The 24,483-nt window shown below is 41.6% G+C and overlaps 1 protein-coding gene and 1 long non-coding RNA gene across 2 annotated transcripts in view; one reads left to right on the forward strand and one right to left on the reverse strand.

Moving 5' to 3' along the window:
* Nucleotides 1-510: 510 nt before the first annotated feature.
* The window catches only part of ift140 (intraflagellar transport 140 homolog (Chlamydomonas)), a 62,478-nt gene continuing 38,505 nt past the window's right edge, over nucleotides 511-24,483 (forward strand). Inside the window, exons 1-6 of the mRNA XM_014158888.2 lie at nucleotides 511-921; nucleotides 1,467-1,632; nucleotides 1,914-2,135; nucleotides 5,028-5,149; nucleotides 6,179-6,321; nucleotides 21,375-21,550. Of these exons, the coding sequence (XP_014014363.1) occupies nucleotides 1,486-1,632; nucleotides 1,914-2,135; nucleotides 5,028-5,149; nucleotides 6,179-6,321; nucleotides 21,375-21,550 (810 nt within the window). The 5' untranslated portion in view covers nucleotides 511-921; nucleotides 1,467-1,485. The remainder of the gene's footprint in view (nucleotides 922-1,466; nucleotides 1,633-1,913; nucleotides 2,136-5,027; nucleotides 5,150-6,178; nucleotides 6,322-21,374; nucleotides 21,551-24,483) is intronic.
* LOC106579208 (uncharacterized) lies at nucleotides 8,175-9,298 on the reverse strand. Its single transcript, XR_006760750.1, has 2 exons — nucleotides 8,513-9,298; nucleotides 8,175-8,367 (listed from the first exon to the last, which is right to left on the reverse strand). It is a non-coding gene; the product is annotated as an uncharacterized lncRNA (long non-coding RNA).

Below are 24,483 nucleotides of genomic sequence, written 5' to 3' on the forward strand. Positions count from 1 at the left end.
GGAGCACGTGTCTAGGAGCGTGTCTAGGAGCACGAGGACAAATGCAGAGCCTTGGTTTGACTCCATTAAAAGGTAATTTACCACATTCACGAGAGCAGTCTCAATACTATTTGGACAAAGCTTATAGCAAATAAAGTTAAATAAAGGTTAGATAAAAAAAAATATATATATATACTATGATGGGGCCTAAAACCAGACTGGAGCGTTTATTATACATTATTTGTCTTTAAGAAGCCAGTGAGTTGCTGCATAACAGATTTCTTTTTAAATGTTGAGGAGGAATGGGAAATTTGATATAGGCTGATTGTTTTTTGGGGGAGAGGGGGTTCAGGATTTATTACTACTACTTTTAGTGAGTTTGGTACACAATTGGAGGATAGGGAGCCATTTATTATGTTCAACACAGGAGGGCCAAGCACAGGAAGTAGCTTGTTCAGTAGTTTAGTTGGAATAGGGTCCAGTAGGCAGCTGGACCCTATTCCACAAAGCCACATTCGATAACTGTGATTTACTCTCTCTAATTTCCGTAACTCCTCCTTGAGCTGTATGACATTTGATGGGGACGGGGGGCGGGGACGGGAGGGAATTGGTGTCTATGGCTCTGTTTCAGTTTCTGAGAGGAACAGAACTAATGAAGATAATTTAATGTAGGTAGGCCGTGACTGGCCTTATACTCCAATACAGTAGTTGGCTGTGAATGCGCCTTTAAGGTTGGATGCGATCTGCCAATCCAATATCAAAGAAGAAGAACTCATCCTTGCCCACCCTTTCCGATGAGGTTGTCGGGGTAACTAGAAAGGACGCTTTTTATCCCTCACACCGCAGCAGAGCAAAACCACAACACTGGACTTTTGCCATTTATGTTGTTACGATTATTTACAATTTTTTTGGACTGCACATAGCCAGAAGAAAGCTTTTCAGGTAACTTCTCTATTCTCAGCATTTGGAACTCTAAATCCCTCGTAAATTGTAACAAGCCGTTTTAATGCTAACGGGAGCTAACCATGGCATGCTATTTTTTGCAAAAGGCCCCAATGGATTAACGTTAGCTAACGGTAACTAGCTAATGCTAGCTAGCTGGTAGCTAATGTTGAGTTAGCATAGCAAAGATACCAAATAAGCTAGCTTGTATTTTGTTGTAACTTTGACCAATAAATATCCACATAAGTCACAATTAACTAGGCGACCCAGTTGTACGGACTTGTCCGTTTGAATTAGCAGTTAGCTAACGCCAGCTACCCAAATGTCAGAGTGATCATTCCAGCAGTTTCTAGCTAGCAAACGTTAGCTAGCTAATATACTTTACAGCAGCAGTGGCTAATCTGTTGGTTGTTTATCTGATAAAGTCACTTGATGCAACACATACATTATATTTTACAGTGTAAGTTTTCTTGGGACCCCTCATCATCCTCCATTCCTCCTCCTAATGTTCCTCTTCCTCCTTTTCTTCTGCCTCCTCTCTACAGATAAGGGGGCACCGGGGACATGGCGGTGTACTTTGATCACCGTATCGAGGCCCCTGAATCAAGTGGGGGCCCCTCTCAGGTGGCATGGCATCCCACTCAGCCTGTACTAGCAGTGGCCTCCAACAGCCCCACCACCGGGGGCAACATCGACCTTTACCTCCAACAGGTGAACCCCCTCACCACACACTGCAGTTAGTCAGAGTTGCACCCATCCTGTCCTCAATCTGTAATTGACCAAATTATGCTATAGACTGACTGAATTGCCACATCAGACATCAGTCTATAGCTTCATGTTTATCAATTGCATTGGGGAATTCTACACCCACTGCACTTTGCCTTTTGAAGACAGTTTTTATCCCAATAAACACTTGAAGAGTGGAGAAGATGTAGACAAGTATGAAACTGCTACTAATGCATTGATTGAACTGCTCTCCTGTCATCATGTAGGGGGAGCACGTAGGGAGCTGCCACGTGGACCGTCCCTTCCAGCCCACGGTGCTGCGTTGGCACCCCACCAAGCCTCTGCTGGCTCTGGGCTGGGAGACAGGCGAGGTGCTGCTGCTCACACACCCCTCTGGAGAGCAGATGCCACTGCCCGCCACACATACTGCCTGCATCACCCTGCTGGAGTGGAGCAGCTCCGGCAGCCGCCTGATCACCGGGGATCAGGTGAGTGCGTGTGAACACACAGACAAGTAGACACACACACACACACACACACACACACACACACACACACACACACACACACCAGACTACTAAGCATTTGAAATACACGCTAGAATATCCAAAGTAGTGAAGATATTTTCATAGTCCTCAGTCTTTGGGCTATTCCATGTAAAAGTCAACCTGAGCATGCACAAATAAAGTTAGTCATTTCCAAATGAAACCACATTCATAATTATCCTTAAAGTCTATATGTTGAAGTGCAGGCTTTATTTGACAAGTTTCGTGGCTCTTACAAAGCTCACAGAGCGTGTTTTTCCACCAACAGCTATTATAGTTACACAGATGAGATGTTAATGGAGCAATACAGACCAAATTGAAGTGTCTTTTAGTTTGCGTGTTCTACAGTCTTGTAAAGATAGGGGGGTGACTGAGACATGCAATGTAACATCCATAACGATTTTTACTTTGGATCATCTTAAAACAGTCTCTGTAATGCTAACTTTCATCAAAGTTTTATATGGTCTATAATTGGTTTCTCTCTTCTCATTGTCAGTATCCTTTTTCTGCGGTATGATATCCATAACATCCATAACGGTTGTGGATGTGATGGATAATGATGTATTTATCTTAGCTTCAGAAGCTTGTGCTTGTTCTGGATTTTATTCTTCAGTCTTTCCCTGAAGCAATTGTTGTATTTTTGTGTTCTAGCTACGATTCTCTTGGAAAATATATGCTGAAATGCATTTCTCATATATGGTAGTACTGTTTTTTTTTAGATAGAAAGACGAGAAGAGTGTTTATCAACGATCTGTGAGTAGTCCTGGAGTGTCATTTTTAAATGAAGGCCCATCTATTTGTAGTATAGGCACATGTACATTGAAGTCGGAAGTTTACATACCCCTGAGCCAAATACATTTAAACTCAGTTTTTCACAATTCCTGACATTTAATCCTAGTAAAAATTCCCTGTCTTAGGTCAGTTAGGATCACCACTTTATTATAAGAATGTGAAATGTCAGAATAATAGTAGAGAGAATGATTTATTTCAGCTTTTATTTCTTATATCACATTCCCAGTGGGTCAGAAGTTTACATACACTCAATTAGTATTTGATAGCATTGCCTTTAAATTGTTTAACTTGGGTCAAACGTTTGGGTAACCTTCCACAAGCTTCCCACAATAAGTTGTGTGAATTTTGGTCCATTCCTCCTGACAGAGCTGGTGTAACTGAGTCATGTTTGTAGACCTCCTTGCTCGCACACGCTTTTTCAGTTCTGCCCACAAATTTTCTATAGGATTGATATCAGGGCTTTGTGATGGCCACTCCAATACCTTGACTTTGTTGTCGTTAAGCCATTTTGCCACAACTTTGAAAGTATGCTTGGGGTCATTGTCCATTTGGAAGACCCATTTGCGACCAAGTTTAACTTCCTGACTGATGTCTTGAGATGCTGCTTCAATATATCCACATAATTTTCCTACCTCATGATGCCATCTATTTTGTGAAGTGCACCAGTCCCTCCTGCAGCAAAGCACCCCCACAACATGATGCTGCCACCCCCGTGCTTCACGGTTGGGATGGTGTTCTTCAGCTTGCAAGCCTCCGCCTTTTTCCTCTGAACATAACGATGGTCATTATAGCCAAACAGTTCTATTTTTGTTTCATCAGACCAGAGTCAGTCAACTTAGTGAAAGTCAACTTAGTGTAAACTTCTGACCCACTGGAATTGTGATACAGTGAATTATAAGTGAAATAATTTGTCTGTAAACAATTGTTAGAAAAATATTTGTCATGCACAAAGTAGATGTCCTAACCGACTTGCCAAAACTATAGTTTGTTTACAATAAATTTGTGGAGTGCTTGAAAAACAAGTTCAAATGACTCCAACCTAAGTGTATGTAAACTTCCGACTTCAACTGTATGTTGTCTCATTTGCATATTTTGTTACAATATTTCAGGAACATTTTAATACAGAAAAATCTGGTCTAAATTGAAATGGTGAAGGTTAATTTTGATATATAAAGATATAAAAATAACTTATTAGGGTGTGGTGCCTGGCCTTGTATATTATTCAGGCTACCTGTAATGATAAGGCACTATGTCTTCTTCTCACATTTTAAAAACCTTCCAAGTGACAACAAATGTATTATGATCCATTTTTCTCAAGATATCTTTAAGATTTTAATGTCTATTTCAGACTAACATCATAACGGCGGGGGGCGGCAGGTATCCTAGTGGTTAGAGCGTTGGGCCAGTAACCGAAAGGTTGCTGGATCGAATCCCCAAGCTGACAAGATAAAAATCTGTCGTTCTGCCCCTGAGCAAGGCAGTTAACCCACTTTTCCCCGGGTGCCGAAGACGTGGATGTGGATTAAGGCAGCCCCCCGCACCTCTCTGATTCAGAGGGGTTGGGTCAAATGCGGAAGACACATTTCAGTTGAATACATTCAGTTGGACAACTCACTTTTCTTACCCCCATCATAACATCCATAAAAGTTGTTTTTCCTCTAAAGTAATAAAGGAAATTACAGTCTTTTCAAAATTATGTTTTTTGTGTTCAGCCATGTGTTCAATCCATGTTTTGCCTTAAGATTTAAACCTTTGCTAAGATGTTCAGTTTCCTCAAAAAGCTTGTCCATTTCATGTAACATCTATAACGCTTCTTATTTGCTTTATTTCTACAACATGTCAATGTATATAAGTCCGTTTTTAGGGGTATACACTCCCCCCAAGGGGACCTATAGACACACAAATCAAAAGTTTCATTTATATTTTGTTTGTCCATTCTGTGAGACATTAAAGTTGTGATTTTTCTTGCAAATGTAATATCCATAACGCTGGAATCGCCCATTTGGCATGTGTGTTTGAATGTGCTGTCGTTGATCTGTGTAGATGGGAGTTCTCGCGTTATGGAAGGTGGACGCCCGAGGAAGACTACAGGGAAGTCACATAGTGAAGCACGACTACACCAAGCCCTTAACCTACTGTATCTTCAGACCAGCACCTCCGGGAGAGTGAGTTACTAGAACCCTATAAATACCTCAAAAGGTTCTGAGTCAGAGCAGGCTATTGTTCTGCATAAGCTCTTGACAAAGAGATGCCTCAGTTGATATGCTGCAATGGTCCCCAGTTACATTCATCTGCGGGTAGATTTTTTTCTTGAGCGGATGGACGGGAGACCGGAACATAGTTATAAATAATTTGTACACTGCAAATTGACCTCAAGAAGCCCAAACAGATATACTATTTGACAAAAACAGAATCATTTCAAACCTTGATTACATTGGGATACAATCACATATGCATCTATATGTATGCGTGGGAATAGTTGGGAACAGATTTCCCTAAATTAAAATGACTTTGATCTGAGTTCCTGGTGATTTAACAGTCCTTTATGTCCAACAACGAAAATGATATATTAAGTTTTTATTTTATTGCTCAAAAAACTTGGATGGCCAAATAAAATCTGCATTTGGCCCGAGAGCCGCCTATTGGGGAACCATGATATACTGTATGTGGATAAATATTTTGGAGTCCATGTGGTTTTATGCAACTAGTTAGTGTTATGTTTAGGTAGGATAACTAATTGTATCCATATTATCGCTGTTGCGAAATTATCTTTGGTTGTCAATCAATGGCACTGACACTGTCTCGCCCTGCAATTAAGCATATAAATGCCAAGTGTAAGTTAAGCCAGGCACTGTCTCCCAAATTATTGGTCGGGACCCAAACCCACTGGTGCATTGCAGTTGTTTCTCTTGGGTGTTTCTCAAGACTGGTTCTTAGCTAGAAAAATGGTTTTGCTTATTCACTGGGTCAGAATGATTAACATTTGAAAGACCTTAGCTGTGCTATTTTGCCAACTCCTATGGCCATTATCACATCATTGTTTGGCGTAACAATGACCATAGGAGTTGGCAAGACTGCACAAACAGATCTGGGATTCAGGCTAGTGTCAATGTCACAATGCATAGTTTGGAAACCATTCTACTAAGATCCTGTCCCAGTGTATGATGCTAACTGTGTTTGTGGTCGGTTCCAAGGGATGTGGCGATGCTGGCGCGGGCGGCAGTGGGCGGGGACGAGAGTGCCCTGGACATGTTCAACTGGAGGAAGGCTGGGAATGGACCGCCACTCAAGATGGGCCCTCAGGAGGGACTGGTGTTCTACGTCGGCACGGCAGACGGTTAGACGCTCTCAAACTCTGTTTTTACCTGTGTTGTTCTCCTACGTGTGTGTGTGTGTTGTGTGTGTGAGAGAGAGAGACCACTCGCCTCTAGGCCTGTAGAGGAATTCCTCCAAACCAGGCACTCAACGATTAGAGTGTGTTTAGCTTTTGTGCACTGCCCACAGGGATGCAAAGTAGTCACATTTCAGCGAAATTCGCCGCTTTGAATCCAAAATAGGTGACCTATGTGATTCGTGTAGATCCGATGAGAAAAGTTTGGGCAGGGGGCTTTGGATGACTACTGTCTGTATGCGAACGACTGATGCGCGTTTGGAGCAATACTGACTGTATCCAGGGCTCAGCCAATCGTTCACATAACAACAGAATGCAGCACGCGACTGAAGAGACAACCAATTTACTAGTTACAGCATCAGCGCACGCTGTGGAAAGAGTGGAAAGGCAGTTTGTGTCCATACCTTTGCCAGTTAACTTGTAGCAGCGCGTCCCCTGAACAATAACGAAGAGGTAGGTGAGAAGCCTGACCACGGAGATGGGGGTGAGAAGGTGATGAAGCGTACTTCATGAGTTGTAACCGAAAAACAGCTGGCATTTGGAAAGTTTGAGGTGAGGAAGAAAGTGTGGTGGAACAAGTATTGTTAGCATTGTTAATTAACTTATCTTGCTAGACCAAGGTAAAGACAGTTTCAGGTTGGATATTCGACGGATATTTGCCTGTAGTTTTCCTTACGTCCACCAACAGCAGTTAGGGACCGTCAACATAGTGACCAATACATTTTTTTACATTTCAATAGCTCATTAACCATTACTCCTAACACTTTCAAAACTGGTTGTAGCTAACCCGATGGCATAGACACACATTGCACACCCTTTAGTTTGTCCATTTTCATCTCACATGATTTTACATGAATTTTTCAAAATGTAAAATTTCAATAGCACCTTGGTCATGTGACTTCAAACAAGTTTCAGAATATCCACTCAGTGGGCCTACACATTGCACACCCTTTAGTTTGTCCATTTTTATCTCACATGGTTTTACATGAATTTTTCAAAATGTAGAATTTCAATAGCTCCTTGGTCATGTGACCTAGTGACTTCAAAGAAGGTTCAGAATGTCCACTGACTACCCTTCTATATTGCACACCCTTTAGTTTGTCCATTTTCATCTCACACGTTTCTACATGAATTTTTCAAAATTTAGAATTTCAATAGCTCCTTGGTCATGTCCGCTGACTACCCTTCTATATTGCACACTCTTTGTTTGTGTACTGTAAAATCACACGTGTAACGTACATTTTTCATAGTTTCAAATGTGCAATAGCTCATTGATCATGTCAATTACACACCTAAGAAACATGCAGTGGATATACACCTATATTGCATAACCTCTAGTCTTGTATCTTCTATATTGTTGTACATTAATGTTAGTTTGACAACTCGGGGGTTCAGTCCAGTGTTGTGTTTAGCCTTTTCTTTAATATTTTTCTACAATAATTGGTAGTTCTAAGTACTTATTTTCACAGTTTTTTATTTTTCCACAGTATTTAACAGTGGTACACAATAGGAGAGAGACAGATAATATCTCCTTTCGTTGTTAATATCAACCATAAATGAAAAGGACAAAGTACGAGAGTTATGCTATTAATTGTCCAAAGCAGGGATGGAGAGTGAGCGAGTGAGGTAGGCTGCAGTGGGTTTGCTGGTCAATACAAATACTGAACATGTAACCACAGTAATGGTGGCCAGTAAATCAATGAATAAAAATGTAATATTGACAAATTAAACAGAAATGGTAGACCTTTAATCTTTTCTAACATGTCAACAGACACTTAACTTCAATTAAGTACAAAACATTTCAGTGTTAACTTTCTCTTTATCCCTGGTTGATGTACATTTCAGAGCCTCTTCAGTGTGGATGGGGTATAGCATACATTTTCAACAACAAAGACAGCACTTCCAGTTTGTGTTCTTTACTTTGTTGAACTATTTTGTCTTCATTCCTAGGCACAGCACATGGAACCACCGTTGGCATGCAAAACATTCAATCTGAAACAAAGCGTAACACGTTATAAATAATATCAAATATCAATGCAGTATGACGAATTAGCTATCCATTGTGTTATACATAAATTGTCTTACATGCCGTCACTGTTGTCAAAAGATTATAAACATGTTAAATAAAATTACTAACCCAGTCAGCTTTGGGCCACATCCAGGTTCTTTATCAGTGGCACACATGAAGCAGTTGTTGGCTTTGTTGAACTCTGAAATCATAGGCATGAACTGAACATATGGCTGTCCCATACAACTACATACAAATAAATAATTTACATTTACTTTTAATTAAATGTCATTACATACCAGACATTTTTAGTATATCCTCAGCCATTTCTTTTCGCAGGTGCAAATGGACTACGTTTTTGAAGGTTCCATATCAATTTGGGAGGGGGTGTTGGGGAAGTTCTCTGCAACTTCCTTGGCCATCTACACCAAAAAATAAAATAGAGTTTTTGACCTAATTTTCACATAACAGCTAACCATTCATTATTGAAAATATAACTATCAAACCTGCATTACAAAGACCCCACAGCTGAAGGTGTCCTGCTGCATGGTGTGAGTTATTTCCCCTCCTTTCCACTTTATGTCTGCCCAGTTGTCTTTTCCATGGCAGGATCTTCTCATTTTGAAGTATTCTCTTTTTTTATGTAAAAATAATGGAATTATGATTAGTTATAGGCAAATGAATACACAGGCCAAATTTGTATGCTGTTTTCCTTATCAGTATAATCTAGTAGTAATTTATTAGTAGAGGTAATTTCCTTTATTCCCCATTCTACACACAGCCTAAATTATAGGATCTGAACCATTTACAGGACAATAATAAAAGTAGCAAATAGGATCCAACTCTATCACAAAGGGAATAAATGTAGAGCTTTTGTAGACTTTAAAAAATATATATATAAGTGACATATATACAGTGAGGGAAAAAAGTATTTGATCCCCTGCTGATTTTGTACGTTTACCCACTGACAAAGAAATGATCAGTCTATAATTTTAATGGTAGGTTTATTTGAACAGTGAGAGACAGAATAACAACGAAAAAATCCTGAAAAACGCATGTCAAAAATGTAATGCATTTTATTTGCATTTTAATCTTACATCTAGACGTTCCGCTAGCGGAACACCACTCCAATATCCAATGATAGGGCGTGGCGCGAAATACAAAGTCCTCGAAAATCCAAAAACTTCCATTTTTCAAACATATGACTATTTTACACCATTTTAAAGACAAGACTCTCCTTTATCTAACCACACTGTCCGATTTCAAAAAGGCTTTACAACGAAAGCAAAACATTAGATTATGTCAGCAGAGTACCCAGCCAGAAATAATCAGACACCCATTTTTCAAGCTAGCATATAATGTCACAAAAACCAAAACCACAGCTAAATGCAGCACTAACCTTTGATGATCTTCATCAGATGACACTCCTAGGACATTATGTTATACAATACATGCATGTTTTGTTCAATCAAGTACATATTTATATCAAAAACCAGCTTTTTACATTAGCATGTGACGTTCAGAACTAGCATTCCCACCGAACACTTCCGGTGAATTTACTAAATTACTCACGATAAACGTTCACAAAAAACATAACAATTATTTTAAGAATTATAGATACAGACTCCTTTATGCAATCGCGGTGTCCGATTTTAAAATAGCTTTTCGGTGAAAGCACATTTTGCAATATTCTGAGTAGATAGTACTCACCAAACTCAGATTTACTATAAGAAAAATTGGATTACCTTTGCTGTTCTTCGTCAGAATGCACTCCCAGGACTCCTACTTCAACAACAAATGTTGGTTTGGTTCCAAATAATCCATAGTTATATCCAAATAGCGGCGTTTTGTTTGTGCGTTCAAGACACTATCCGAAGGATAACGAAGGGTAACGCGCGGACGCGTATCGTGACAAAAGAAATTCAAAATATTCCATTACCGTACTTCGAAGCATGTCAAACGCTGTTTAAAATCAATTTTTATGCGATTTTTCTCGTAAAATAGCGATAATATTCTGACCGGGAGTCGTTGTTTTCGTTCAAAGACTGAAAAAGTAAAATGGACTCTTCACGTGCACGCGCGCACCCGTCTCATTGTCCTCAGATCGACCACTTACCAAATGCGCTACTGTTTTTCAGCCAGTAACTGCAGAGTCATCATTCAACGTTCTGGCGCCTTATGGGAGCCTTAGAAAGTGTCACGTTACAGCAGAGATCCTCTGTTTTGGATAGAGATGACAAAGAAGGCCAAGAAATGGTCAGACAGGGTACTTCTGTACAGAATCTTCAGGTTTTGGCCTGCCATTTGATTTCTGTTATACTCACAGACACCATTCAAACAGTTTTAGAAACTTTGGAGTGTTTTCTATCCAAAGCTACTAATTATATGCATATTCTAGTTTCTGGGCAGGAGTAATAACCAGATTAAATCGGGTACGTTTTTTATCCGGCCGTGAAAATACTGCCCCCTATCCATAACAAGTTAATGAGGGAAGTAAGTATTTGACCCCCCCTCAATCAGAAAGATTTCTGACTCCCAGGTGTCTTTTATACAGGTAACGAGCTGAGATTAGGAGCACACTCTTAAAGGGAGTGCTCCTAATCTCAGTTTGTTACCTGTATAAAAGACACCTGTCCATCAATCAGATTCCAAACTCTCCACCATGGCCAAGACCAAAGAGCTCTCCAAGGATGTCAGGGACAAGATTGTAGCCCTACACAAGGCTGGAATGGGCTACAAGACCATCGCCAAGCAGCTTGGTGAGAAGGTGACAACAGTTGGTGCGATTATTCGCAAATGGAAGAAACACAAAAGAACTGTCAATCTGCCTCGGCTTGGGGCTCCATGCAAGATCTCACCTCGTGGAGTTGCAATGATCATGAGAATGGTGAGGAATCAGCCCAGAACTACACAGGAGGATATTGTCAATGATCTCAAGGCAGCTGGGACCATAGTCACCAAGAAAACAATTGGTAACACACTACAGATCCTGCAGCGCCCGCAAGGTCCCCCTGCTCAAGAAAGCACATATACATGCCCGTCTGAAGTTTGCCAATGAACATCTGAATGATTCAGAGGACAACTGGGTGAAAGTGTTGTGGTCAGATGAGACCAAAATTGAGCTCTTTGGCATCAACTCAACTCGCTATGTTTGGAGGAGGAGGAATGCTGCCTATGACCCCAAGAACACCGTCAAACATGGAGGTGGAAACATTATGCTTTGGGGGTGTTTTTCTGCTAAAGGGACAGGACAACTTCACCGCATCAAAGGGACGATGGACGGGGCCATGTACCGTCAAATCTTGGGTGAGAACCTCCTTCCCTCAGCCAGGGCATTGAAAATGGGTCGTGGATGGGTATTCCAGCATGACAATGACCCAAAACACACGGCCAAGGCAACAAAGGAGTGGCTCAAGAAGAAGCACATTAAGGTACTGGAGTGGCCTAGCCAGTCTCCAGACCTTAATCCCATAGAAAATCTGTGGATGGAGCTGAAGGTTTGAGTTGCCAAACGTCAGCCTCGAAACCTTAATGACTTGGAGAAGATCTGCAAAGAGGAGCTTGGAGAAGATCTGCAAGCGTCCCACCCCTGGTACACCCTATCAAAAACAGGTGAAATATCAAGGGCGCCAAATTTGAAAACAATTAAATGTCATAATTCAAATTTCTCAAACATACAACTATTTTACACCCTTTGAAAGATAAACATCTCCTTAATCTAACCACGTTGTCCGATTTCAAAAAGGCTTTACGGCGAAAGCATAAAGTTAGATTATGTTAGGACAGTACATTGAAAATAGCTGTGTGTAATGTTTTGTCAATGCAAAGACAGGCGTCACCAAAAGCAGAAAACCAGCTAAAATTATGCACTAACCTTTGACAATCTTCATCAGATGACACTCCTAGGACATTATGTTAGACAATGCATGCATTTTTTGTTCTATCAAGTTCATATTTATATCCAAAAACAGCGTTTTACTATGGCGTTGATGTTGAGGAAATATTTTCCCTCCAATACCGCCAGTCAATCAGCACAACAAATTAAATAATTACTATTCGAAAACATTGGTAAAATATTATATTGTCATTCAAAGAATTATAGATTAACATCTCGTGAACGCAACCGCATTGCCAGATTTAAAAATAACTTTACTGGGAAATCACACTTTGCAATAATCTGAGTACTGCGCCCAGAAAAATAGGCTTTGCTATACAGACTAGGCGCCATCTTGGAGTCATCTAAAATCAAAAATACTATGTAAATAATCCCTTACTTTTGATTATCTTCATCAGAAGGCACTTCCAGGAATCCCAGGTCCATAACAAATGTAGTTTTGTTCGAAAAAGCTCATAATTTATGTCCAAAAAGCTCTGTGTTGTTAGCGCTACTCAAAAACATGAACGACGCCCGCCGGACTTGTCTTCACCAAAGAGGGGGAAAAATATATTTACGTTCGTTCAAACATGTCAAACGTTGTATAGCATAAATCATTAGGGCCTTTTTCAATCAGAACTTCAATAATATTCAAGGCGGACGATTGCATTCTCTTTTAAAACCTATTGGAACGAGAGTACCCAAACATGCACTCGCGCGCCAGAGTAGTATTGGCCTTCCGCTTATGACCAACGTTCCAAGTCTCTTGTTCGGTCAGTTTTCACAGTAGAAGACTCAAACCACTTTGTAAAGACGGGTGACATCTAGTGGATGGCGTAGGAAGTGCTTAATGATTAAGTCCCTGTGTGTTTCAATGGCATAGGCTTAAAAGTAATTCAACACATCAGGTATCCACTTCCTGTCAGAATTTGTCTCAGGGTTTTGACTGCCATATGAGTTCTGTTATACTTACAGACACCAAACAGTTTTAGAAAATTCAGAGTGTTTTCTATCCAAATCTGTTAATAATATGCATATCCTAGCTTCTGAGTTGGTGTAGGAGGCAGTTAAAAATGGGCACATATTTTTTTCAAAATTCTCAATACTGCCCCCTAGCCCCAAAAGGTTTTAAAGAGGTGGGGTTTCAGGTGTCTCCGGAAGGTGGTGATTGACTCCGCTGTCCTGTCGGCGTGAGGGAGCTTGTTCCACCATTGGGGTGCCAGAGCAGCGAACAGTTTTGACTGGGCTGAGCGGGAACTGTGCTTCCACAGAGGTAGGGAGGCGAGCAGGCCAGAGGTGGATGAACGCAGTGCCCTTCTTTGGGTGTAGGGACTGATCAGAGCCTGAAGGTACGGAGGTGCCGTTCCCCTCACAGCTCCGTAGGCAAGCTCCATGGTCTTGTAGCAGATGCGAGCTTCAACTGGAAGCCAGTGGAGTGTGCGGAGGAGCGGGGTGACGTGAGAGAACTTGGGAAGGTTGAACACCAGACGGGCTGCTGCGTTCTGGATGAGTTGTAGGGGTTTGATGGCACAGGCAGGGAGCCCCACCAACAGCGAGTTGCAGTAATCCAGACGGGAGATGACAAGTGCCTGGATTAGGACCTGCGCCGCTTCCTGTGTGAGGCAGGGTCGTACTCTGCGAATGTTGTAGAGCATGAACCTACAGGATCGGGTCACCGCCTTGATGTTAGCGGAGAATGACAGGGTGTTGTCCAGGGGTACGCCAAGGCTCTTAGCACTCTTGGAGGAGGACACAATGGAGTTGTCAACCGTGATGGCGAGATCATGGAACGGGCGGTCCTTCCCTGGGAGGAAGAGCAGCTCCGTCTTGCCAAGGTTCAGCTTGAGGTGGTGATCCGTCATCCACACTGATATTTCTGCCAGACATGCAGAGATGTGATTCGCCACCTGGTTATCAGAAGGGGGAAAGTAGAAGATTAATTGTGTGTCGTCTGCGTAGCAATGATAGGAGAGACCATGTGAGGATATGACAGAGCCAAGTGACTTGGTGTATAGCGAGAATAGGAGAGGGCCTAGAACTGAGCCCTGGGGGACACCAGTGGTGAGAGCACGTGGTGCGGAGACGGATTCTCGCCATGCCACCTGGTTGGAGCGACCTGTCAGGTAGGACGCAATCCAAGAGTGAGCCGCACTGGAGATGCCCAACTCGGAGAGGGTGGAGAGGAGGATCTGATGGTTCACAGTATCAAAGGCAGCAGATAGGTCTAGAAGGATGAGAGCAGAGGAGAGAGAGTTAGCTTTTGCAGTGCGGAGAGCCTCCGTGACACAGAGAAGAGCAGTCTCAGTTGAATGACCAGTCTTGAAACCTGACTGATTTGGATCAAGAAGGTCATTCTGAGAGAGATAGCAAGAGAGCTGGCCAAGGGCGGCACGCTCAAGAGTTTTGGAGAGGAAAGAAAGAAGGGATACTGGTCTGTAGTTGTTGATATCGGAGGGATCGAGTGTAGGTTTTTTGAGATTATAGACTGATCATTTCTTTGTCAGTGGGCAAACGTACAAAATCAGCAGGGGATCAAATACTTTTTTCCCTCACTGTAAGTGTATATATATATATATATATATATATATATATATATATATATATATATATATATATATATATATATATATATATATATATATATATATATAAAAATATAAAATATATAATATATATAAAACATATATATATATATACATATATATATAAGTGACAGTTTCATCAGTACGTGCTTAAAGAAAGTCATATCACAAAGATCACAGATGACAGTGCCCGCCAAATCTATGACAATAGAGAATGAATTGTAAGCACCAAAGTGTGTTTGTCAAAATAATATCTGAAAATGTCAGTTGTTGAACATAATACCTCTATTTCCAATAGCAATTTATGATATATGCAGTTGAGGAATATTCCATGTACCAACACTACATGTAGGACGGACATAAGACATTACCACATACAGTATTTAAACAAAAATATATATTTCTCCTTTATTTAACCAGGTAAGCCAGTTGAGAACAAGTCCTCATTTACAACTGTGACCTGGCCAAGATAAAGCAAAGCAGTGTGACACAAACAACAACACAGAGTTACACATGGAATAAACAAACGTACAGTCAATAACACAATACAAAAGTCTATATACAGTGTGTGCAAATTAAGTAAGATTATGGAGGTAAGGCAATAAATAGGCCGTAGTGGCGAAATAATTAAAATAAAATAACACTGGAGTGAGATGTGCAGAAGATGAATGTGCAATTGGAGATACTGTGGTGCAAAGGAGAAAAATAAATAAAATAAATAACAATATGGGGATGAGGTAGTTGGATGGGCTATTTACAGATCGGCTACGTACAGGTGCAATGATCTGTAAGCTGCTCTGATAGCTGTTGCTTAAAGATAGTGAGGGAGATATGAGTCTCCAGCTTCAGTGATTTTTGCAATTCGTTCCAGTCATTGGCAGCAGAGAACTGGAAGGAAAGGTGGCCAAAGGAGGAATTGGCTTTGGGGGAGACCAGTGAAATATACATGCTGGAGCGCGTGCTATGAGTGGGTGCTGCTATGGTGACCAGTGAGCTGAGATAAGGCGGGGCTTTACCTAGCAAGGACTTATAGATAACCTGGAGCCAGTGGGTTTGGCGACGAATCTGAAGCGAGGGCCAGCCAACGAGAGCATACAGGTCGCAGTGTTGGGTAGTATATGGGGCTTTGGTGACGGAACGGATGGCACTGTGATAGACTGCATCCAATTTGCTGAGTAGAGTGTTGGAGGCTATTTTGTAAATGACATCGCTGAAGTCAAGGATCGGTAGGATAGTCAGTTTTACAAGGGTGTGTTTGGCAGTATGAGTGAAGGATGCTTTGTTGCGAAATAGTAAGCCGATTCCAGATTTAATTTTGGATTGGAGATGCTTAATGTGAGTCTGGAAGGAGAGTTTACAGTCTAACCAGACACCCAGGTATTTGTAGTTGTCCACATATTCTAAGTCAGAACCGTCCAGAGTAGTGATACTAGGCGGGTGGGCAGATGCGGGCAGTGATCGGTTGAAGAGCATGCGTTTAGTTTTACTTGCATTTAAGAGCAGTTGGAGGCCACGGAAGGAGAGTTGTATGGCATTGAAGCCAGTCTGGAGGTTAGTTAACACAGTTTCCAAAGAAGGGCCAGAAGTATACAGAATGGTGTTTTCTGCATAGAGGTGGTTCAGAGAATCACCAGCCGCAAGAGCGACATCATTGATGTATACAGAGAAAAGAGTTGGCCTGAGAATTGAACCCTGTGGCACCCCCATGGAGACTGGCAGAGGTCCGGACAACAGGCCCTCCAATTTGACACACTGAACTCTATCTGAGAAGTAGTTGGTGAACCAGTCGAGACAGTCATTTGAGAAACCAAGGCTGTTGAGTCTGCTGATAAGAATGTGGTGATTGACAGAGTCGAGAGCCGTGGCCAGGTCGATGGATACGGCTGCACAGTATTGTCTTTTGTTGATGGCGATTATGATATAATTTAGGACCTTGAGCATGGCTGAGGTGCACCCATGACCAGCTCGGAAACCAGATTGCAAAGCGGAGAAGGTACGGTGGGATTCGAAATGGTCGGTGATCTGTTTGTTAACTTGGCTTTCGAAGACCTTAGAAAGGCAGGGTAGGATAGATATAGGCCTGTAACAGTTTAGATCTAGAGTGTCTCCCCCTTTGAAGAGATGGATGACCCCGGCAGCTTTTCAATCTTTGGGGATCTCAGACGATACGAAAGAGAGGTTGAACAGGCTAGTAATAGGGGTTGCAACAATTGCGGCGGATAATTTTAGAAAGAGAGGGTCCAGATTGTCTAGCCCAGCTGATTTGTAGGGGTCCAGATTTTGCAGCTTTTTCAGAACATCTGCTATCTGGATTTGGTTGAAGGAGAAATGGGGGAGGCTTGGGCAAGTTGCTGTGGGGGGTGCAGAGCTGTTGATTTGGGTAGGGGTAGCCAGGTGGAAAGTAAGGCCAGCCATAAAAAAATGCTTATTGAAATTCTCGATAATCGTAGATTTATCAGTGGTGACAGTGTTTCCTAGCCTCAGTGCAGTGGGCAGCTGGGAGGAGATGCTCTTATTCTCCATGGCCTTTACAGTGTCCCAGAACTTTTTGGAGTTTGTGCTACAGGATGCAAATTTCTGTTTGAAAAAGCTAGCCTTTGCTTTCCTAACTGCCTGTGTATATTGGTTCCTAACTTCCCAGAAAAGTTGCATATCGTGGGGGCTATTCGATGCTAATGCAGTACGCCACAGGATGTTTTTGTGCTGGTCAAGGGCAGTCAGGTCTGGAGTGAACCAAGTGCTCTATCTGTTCCTGGTTCTACATTTTTTGAATGTGGCATGCTTATTTAAGATGGTGAGGAAAGCACTTTTAAAGAATAACCAGGCATCCTCTACTGACAGAATGAGGTCAATATCCTTCCAGGATACCCGGGCCAGGTTGATTAGAAAGGCCTGCTTGCTGAAGTGTTTTAGGGTGTGTTTGACTGTGATGAGGGGTGGTCGTTTGACCGCGGACCCATTACGGACACAGGCAATGAGGCAGTGATCGCTGAGATCCTGGTTGAAGACAGCAGAGGTGTATTTAGAGGACAGGTTGGTCAGGATGATATCTAAGAGGGTGCCCGAGTTTACGGATTTGGGGTTGTATCTGGTAGGTTCCATGATAATTTGTGTGAGATTGAGGGCCTCTAGCTTAGATTGTAGGACGGCCAGGGTGTTAAGCATATCCCAGTTTAGGTCACCTAACGGTACAAACTCTGAAGATAAATGGGGGGCAATTAATTCACATATGGTGTCCAGGGTGCAGCTGGGGGTCTGTAACAAGCGGCAACAGTGAGAGACTTATTTCTGGAAAGGTGAATTTTTAGAAGTAGAAGCTCTAACTGTTTGGGCACAGACCTGGATAGCATGACAGAACTCTGCAGGCTGTCTCTGCAGTAGATTGCAACTCCACCCCCTTTGGCAGTTCTGTCTTGGCGGAAAATGTATACACATACATAGAGGCATTTTTCAGCTATGATTTTACCAGTCAGAATCCAGAATGGATATGACAATGGGGCCAGCACAGGACCTAATACACCCTTACAACAATCTACTTTTTGATCTTCTTGACTTCTTATCTGGTAAACTGCTACTATGTGTCAAGAAAATAGCCCCAATTAGGGGTTAATGTACTCCAGTAAAAAAGGGCTGGTTTAGATTTAAAATTATTTCCTTGTGTCCCCGTTCATCGGGGCATGAGAGACTTTATTGGCCCAAACACCCATAGACCCACAAGGTTGAGGTTACTCATGGACAGTAATTAGTAATAACATTTTTTTTTACATTGATGCATTGTGTCTTCTAAATGTCCAAGAATAGGACCCAAAGTGTTAGGAAATATTTGTTCCCATAAATACAAAGGAGGATGTCTCTCCTCATACCTCTGGCACTTTAGTCAGTCTGCCAGACTGTGCACCACAGAGCCAATCAGGAGAGAATACATACAGGTCAACGGTGCCAATTGAAAGTCAAGGGGTGTGTCTGTGCCTTTTGGATTACTCTCTCTTTACAGAGACCCCTGTGGTTCAAGTCTGCTCTGCGCATGTCTGAAAGTGACAGAGCCAGCAGCCAAGAGAGTTTTTCACAGTATGTCATAAAAAAGTATTACACTTATGAATGTATGTAAAATGCTAATATGTATTAGATCCAGTACAATGGAATAACTAAGACCTGAATTTGAATGCAGCGTGTTCCGATTCCTCCTTCTCTTTCTCTCCAGCAGGGTCAACCAAAAACACTTGGCCTGATGGTTCATGCAGATACTGGGGAAGCAATATAGAAATGTATTGATCCCTTAAATGATTTTACTATTAAATGACCCATATCACAACCCTCATACCTCTTCACAAAAATGTACCTAAATCAATTTTGGAAAAAGGATTTTACTCACAAAAGACGTAGGAATTTATTTTCCCAGTTCGAAATAGTAGGCCATGCATCAAATAACTATTTTCATCAGAAAAACGAACCCTCAAATGCAATAGTACATTTTGTAAGTTGTCTGCAGGTGGCTTGTTGTGAATGCACTCAAATATGAAGTCATTATCAGGTTATGTAAACTGCGTTCTAATACGCAACGTAGAAGGATTTGTCTTAATGTACAGTATATGAAAGTGATGCTATGAAAAGGATTCTTTCACGTTATCAAGCTCACTGTGACTGACAAATCATTGCCTATTACTGTGATTAAAAAGAGCATATGAAACATTGTTTTTCATGAGGCCTACCTGCGCGCCTTCCTTTAAGCACCTCTATTTGAACACCTCTCCTGTCCTTGATCCATACCACATACAGCCATTTGCAGATATTTTCAGTGTCCATGTGAAAGGTAGTTATTGGGAGGATGGAATATTTGTTGACTTAAATTAGTTTTTTTAACACCCATGTAAAAATGAAGGCCTGCAAAGCTTACAGATTTAAGTCTAATAGCATGAGATGAAAGTAGACAAACACCAGAGTGTGCGATATGAAGGTATTGTCAGTGGACATTCTGAACCTTTTTTTGAGGTCACAAGGAGGTATTGAAATTTTACATTTTGAAAAATGCATGTAAAACCATGTGAGATAAAAATGGACAAACTAAAGGGTGTGCAATGTGTAGGCCCACAGAGTGGACATTCTGAACCTTGTTTGAAGTCAGTAGGTCACATGACCAAGGAGCTATTGAAATGTAATGTAAGTTTGTACTTTGTTTACTCCCTAACTAATTCAACTCAGAATACAAAATGCTGCTCACATTTCCACATGTTTATTAGCTTTGGAAAGCGAATTAATGTCCAAATCGTGAAAATAAGACCTGTGCAATGTTGTGCGCAATTTTTCCAACATCATGACACTTATTTGGAGTCTGTGGCTCAAGTGGTTTGAAAGCTATTGAGGTTTGAAGGCGCGAATATCCGTCGAATATCCAACTTGAAACTGTCTTTACCTCGGTTCTTGCTAGCTGGATCAAATTATCCGTTAGCTAGCCAGAGAAATGTTGAGCAACATTAGCCAACTTAACTGATCAAATAATTGAGTTTATGGTGTGAAAATTAGCTGGATAATAAAGTCAGACAGCTAACGTTAGTAACCTAACCAATTCGATATAGTATTAACTGGTAACGTTATATGGCTCCTTGCTGTTCCTCAAGTTATAACGAGTTAGTTGCTTACTGGACCCTGGCAATCTGTGTGAAATGTTAACTAGCTAACGAACTAACTACTATCTGTGAACTAATGTTTTCCCTCTACAGTATGTGGTTAATTTTCTGAATGAGAGAATTAGGTAAAAATGAGTCGTTGCTTGTTAAACAAGTGTAGCTGGAGATGGACCTGGCTTAAGCTGGATGCCACTAGAGGCGAAAGGAACATCACACACTTTCTCTCTTTCTCAATATAGTGGATAAAAGGGGTATGCGAGGTGTACTCTGCCTTAAAGAGATCAATTATGCCAATAAAATATATCATGCTCTGCTGGCACGTTGTAGAACAGATATCCACAGGCAGAAAGTGTATAATGTGTAGTGTAGCCCAAAGATATTGATTTTCTTGTGTTGAACTTGTGTGTGTGAGTGAGGGGGGATTATTTCATTTTTTACTCTGTGAGCGTTATTTTTGCGGACTTGTAGCCCTGTACTACGTCTACTATAGTGTGCCACTATAATAGAGCAGAAATAGAATGCCTGATTGTTTCATTCTAGTTCTACGTAATATGTTTTTTTCCCAAATGCAGTATTTAGATGTGTGCGTGGTCACAAGCATTCTATTATAAAGGCTGTCATGGCTAACTGCAATATTAGTGTATTGTTTTTTTCTCAAGACTTGACTGTCATTTGCAGTAAAGTCAATGCAACAAATAACATCGGATTGCTTTCTTTACATTTTTTAGCTGCGAGTTAGGTTCACATTAACCACTTTTTATTTCACACACAGACTGATCATGTAGATCATATTCTTTGTTGTTTAATTAGATAAAACTCGGTTTGCATCCCTGTGCCCAGTGTAATTAAGTAAATTTGAAGCAGCACTATCATTGTGTTAGCCTAAGTGTGTGTATTGACTCTGTGCCTAGGCAAGGTGCACTGTGTGGATGAGCATGGCAGGAGCAGCCCAGTGCTCAGTGTGGACGGCTCCATCCAGAAGCTCTTCTATCTGAAGAGGAGAGAAGTCCTGGCCGTTGTCACGGAAACCCTTTTGCTATCGCAGTACACTCTGGGACCTGAGGGGGGAGCCCAGGAGCTCATGAAGGTACATATCAAATTTAATTTTTAAATTTTTTATTTAACTAGGCAGGTCAGTTGAGAACAAATTCTTATTTACAATGACAGCCTAGGAACAGTGGGTTAACTGCCTTGTTCAGGGGCAGAATGACAGATCTAGCAACCTTTCAGTTACTGGCCCAATGCTCTAACCACTAGGCTACCTGCTGCCCCACATGCGCCAATAACAACAGGTTAAATACTTACTTACAAGCCCTTAACCTACAATGCAGTTTAAGAAATAGAGTTAAGAAAATATTGACTAAATAAACTAAAGTAAAAATGTTTTATAAAATCCAAAAGTAACAAGAAAATGACATAACAATAACGAGGCTATATACAGGGGATACCGGTACTGAGTCAATGTGCAGGGTACAGGTTAGTCAAGGTCATTTGTAAAGTGACTATGCATAGATAGTAAACAGCGAGTAGCAGCAGTGTAAAAACAGGGGGGGGGGGGGTCAATGTAAATAATCCGTTGGCCATTTGATTAATTGTTCAGCAGTCTTATGGCTTGGGGTAGAAGCCGTTAAGGAGCCTTTTGGTCCTAGACTTGACGCTCTAGTACCGCTTGCCGTGCGGTAGCAGAGAGAACAGTCTAGGACTTGGGTGACTAGAGTCTTTGACAAATTTTGGCGCCTTCCTCTGACACCGCCTAGTATATAGGTCCTGGATGTCCTGAAGCTTGGCCCCAGTGATATACTGGGCCATACACACTACCCTCTGTAGCGCCTTACAGTCAGATGCCAAACAGTTGCCATACCAGGTGGTGATGCAACCGGTTAGGATGCTCTTGATGGTTCAGCTGTAGAACTTTTTGAGGATCTGGGAACCCATGCCAAATCTTTTCAGAGGATCAGCATGGCAGATGTGTTGTTGCCTACCCTTACCACCTGGGGGCGGCCCATCAGGAAGTCCAGGATCCAGTTGCAGAGGGAGGTGTTTAGTCTCATGGTCCTTAGCTTAGTGATGAGCTTTGTGGGCACTATGGTGTTGAATGTTGAGCTGTAGTCAATTAATAGCATTCTCATATAGGTTTTCCTTTTGTCCAGGTAGGAAAGGTCAGTGTGGAGGGCTATTGGGAAAGGGGGATACCTAGTCAGTTCTACAACTGAATGCCTTCAACTGAAATGTGTCTTCCGCATTTAACCCAACCCCTCTGAATCAGAGAAGTGCAGGGAGCTGCCTTAACCTCTATGGGCTAGGTGGGACGCTTGCGTCCCACCTACTCAACAGCCAGTGTAATCCCGTGGCGCGATATTCAAATACCTCAAATGCAAAAACTTCAATTTTTCAAACATATGACTATTTTACACCATTTTAAAGACAAGACTCTCGTTAATCTAACCACACTGTCCGATTTCAAAAAGGCTTTACAACGAAAGCAAAACATTAGATTATGTCAGCAGAGTACCCAGCCAGAAATAATCAGACACCCATTTTTCAAGCTAGCATATAATGTCACATAAACCCAAACCACAGCTAAATGCAGCACTAACCTTTGATGATCTTCATCAGATGACAACCCTAGGACATTATGTTATACAATACATGCATGTTTTGTTCAATCAAGTTCATATTTATATCAAAAACCAGCTTTTTACATTAGCATGTGACTAGCATGTGACTAGCATTCCCACCGAACACTGCCGGTGAATTTACCAAATTACTCACGATAAACGTTCACAAAAAACATAACAATTATTTTAAGAATTATAGATACAGAACTCCTCTATGCACTCGATATGTCCGATTTTAAAACAGCTTTTCGGTGAAAGCACATTTTGCAATATTCTCAGTAGATAGCCCGGCATCACAGGGCTAGCTATTTAGACACCCAGCAAGTTTAGCACTCACCAAAGTCAGATTTACTATAAGAAAATTTTTATTACCTTTGCTGTTCTTCGTCAGAATGCACTCCCAGGACTTCTACTTCAATAACAAATGTTGGTTTGGTCCCAAATAATCCATTGTTATATCCAAATAGCGGCGTTTTGTTCGTGCGTTCAAGACACTATCCGAAAAGGTAAATAAGGGTGACGAGCATGGAGCATTTCGTGACAAAAAATGTCTAAATATTCCATTACCGTACTTCGAAGCATGTCAACCGCTGTTTAAAATCAATTTTTATGCCATTTTTCTCGTAAAAAAGCGGTAATATTCCGACCGGGAATCTGCGTTTAGGTAAACAGAGGAAAGAAAATAAAGCACGGGGTCGACTCGTGCACGCGCCTAAGCCCATAGTACTCTGATCGGCCACTTGCCAAACGCGATAATGTGTTTCAGCCAGAGGCTGCCTCGATATCATTCAGCTTTTTCCCGGGCTCAGAGAGCCTATGGGAGCCGTAGGAAGTGTCACGTTATAGCAAAGATCCTCAGTCTTCAATAAAAAGAGCCAAGATGAACAACAACTTGTCAGACAGGCCACTTCCTGCATGGAATCTTCTCAGGTTTTGGCCTGCCATATGAGTTCTGTTATACTCACAGACACCATTCAAACAGTTTTAGAAACTTTAGGGTGTTTTCTATCCAAAGCCAATAATTATATGCATATTCTAGTTACTGGGCAGGAGTAGTAACCAGATTAAATCGGGTACGTTTTTTATCCGGCCGTGTCAATACTGCCCCCTAGCCCTAACAGGTTAAATCGACTTCCACATCTTCGGCGCACAGGGAACAGTGGGTTAACTGCCTTGCTCAGGGAGATTGCGTCATCTGTGGATGTTTTGGGGTGGTATGCGAATTGGATTGGGTCTAGGGTTTCTGGCATGATGGTGTTGATGTGAGCCATGACCAGCCTTTCAAAGCACTTCATGACTACCGACGGAAATGCTACGGGGCGTTAATCATATAGGCAGGTTACTTTCGCTTTCTTGGGCACAAGAAACGGAGAGCGTGATCACACAGTCGTCCGGAACAGCT

This window comes from Salmo salar, chromosome ssa19 (genome assembly GCF_905237065.1).
Source record: "Salmo salar chromosome ssa19, Ssal_v3.1, whole genome shotgun sequence".
Taxonomy (NCBI): Eukaryota; Metazoa; Chordata; class Actinopteri; order Salmoniformes; family Salmonidae; genus Salmo; species Salmo salar.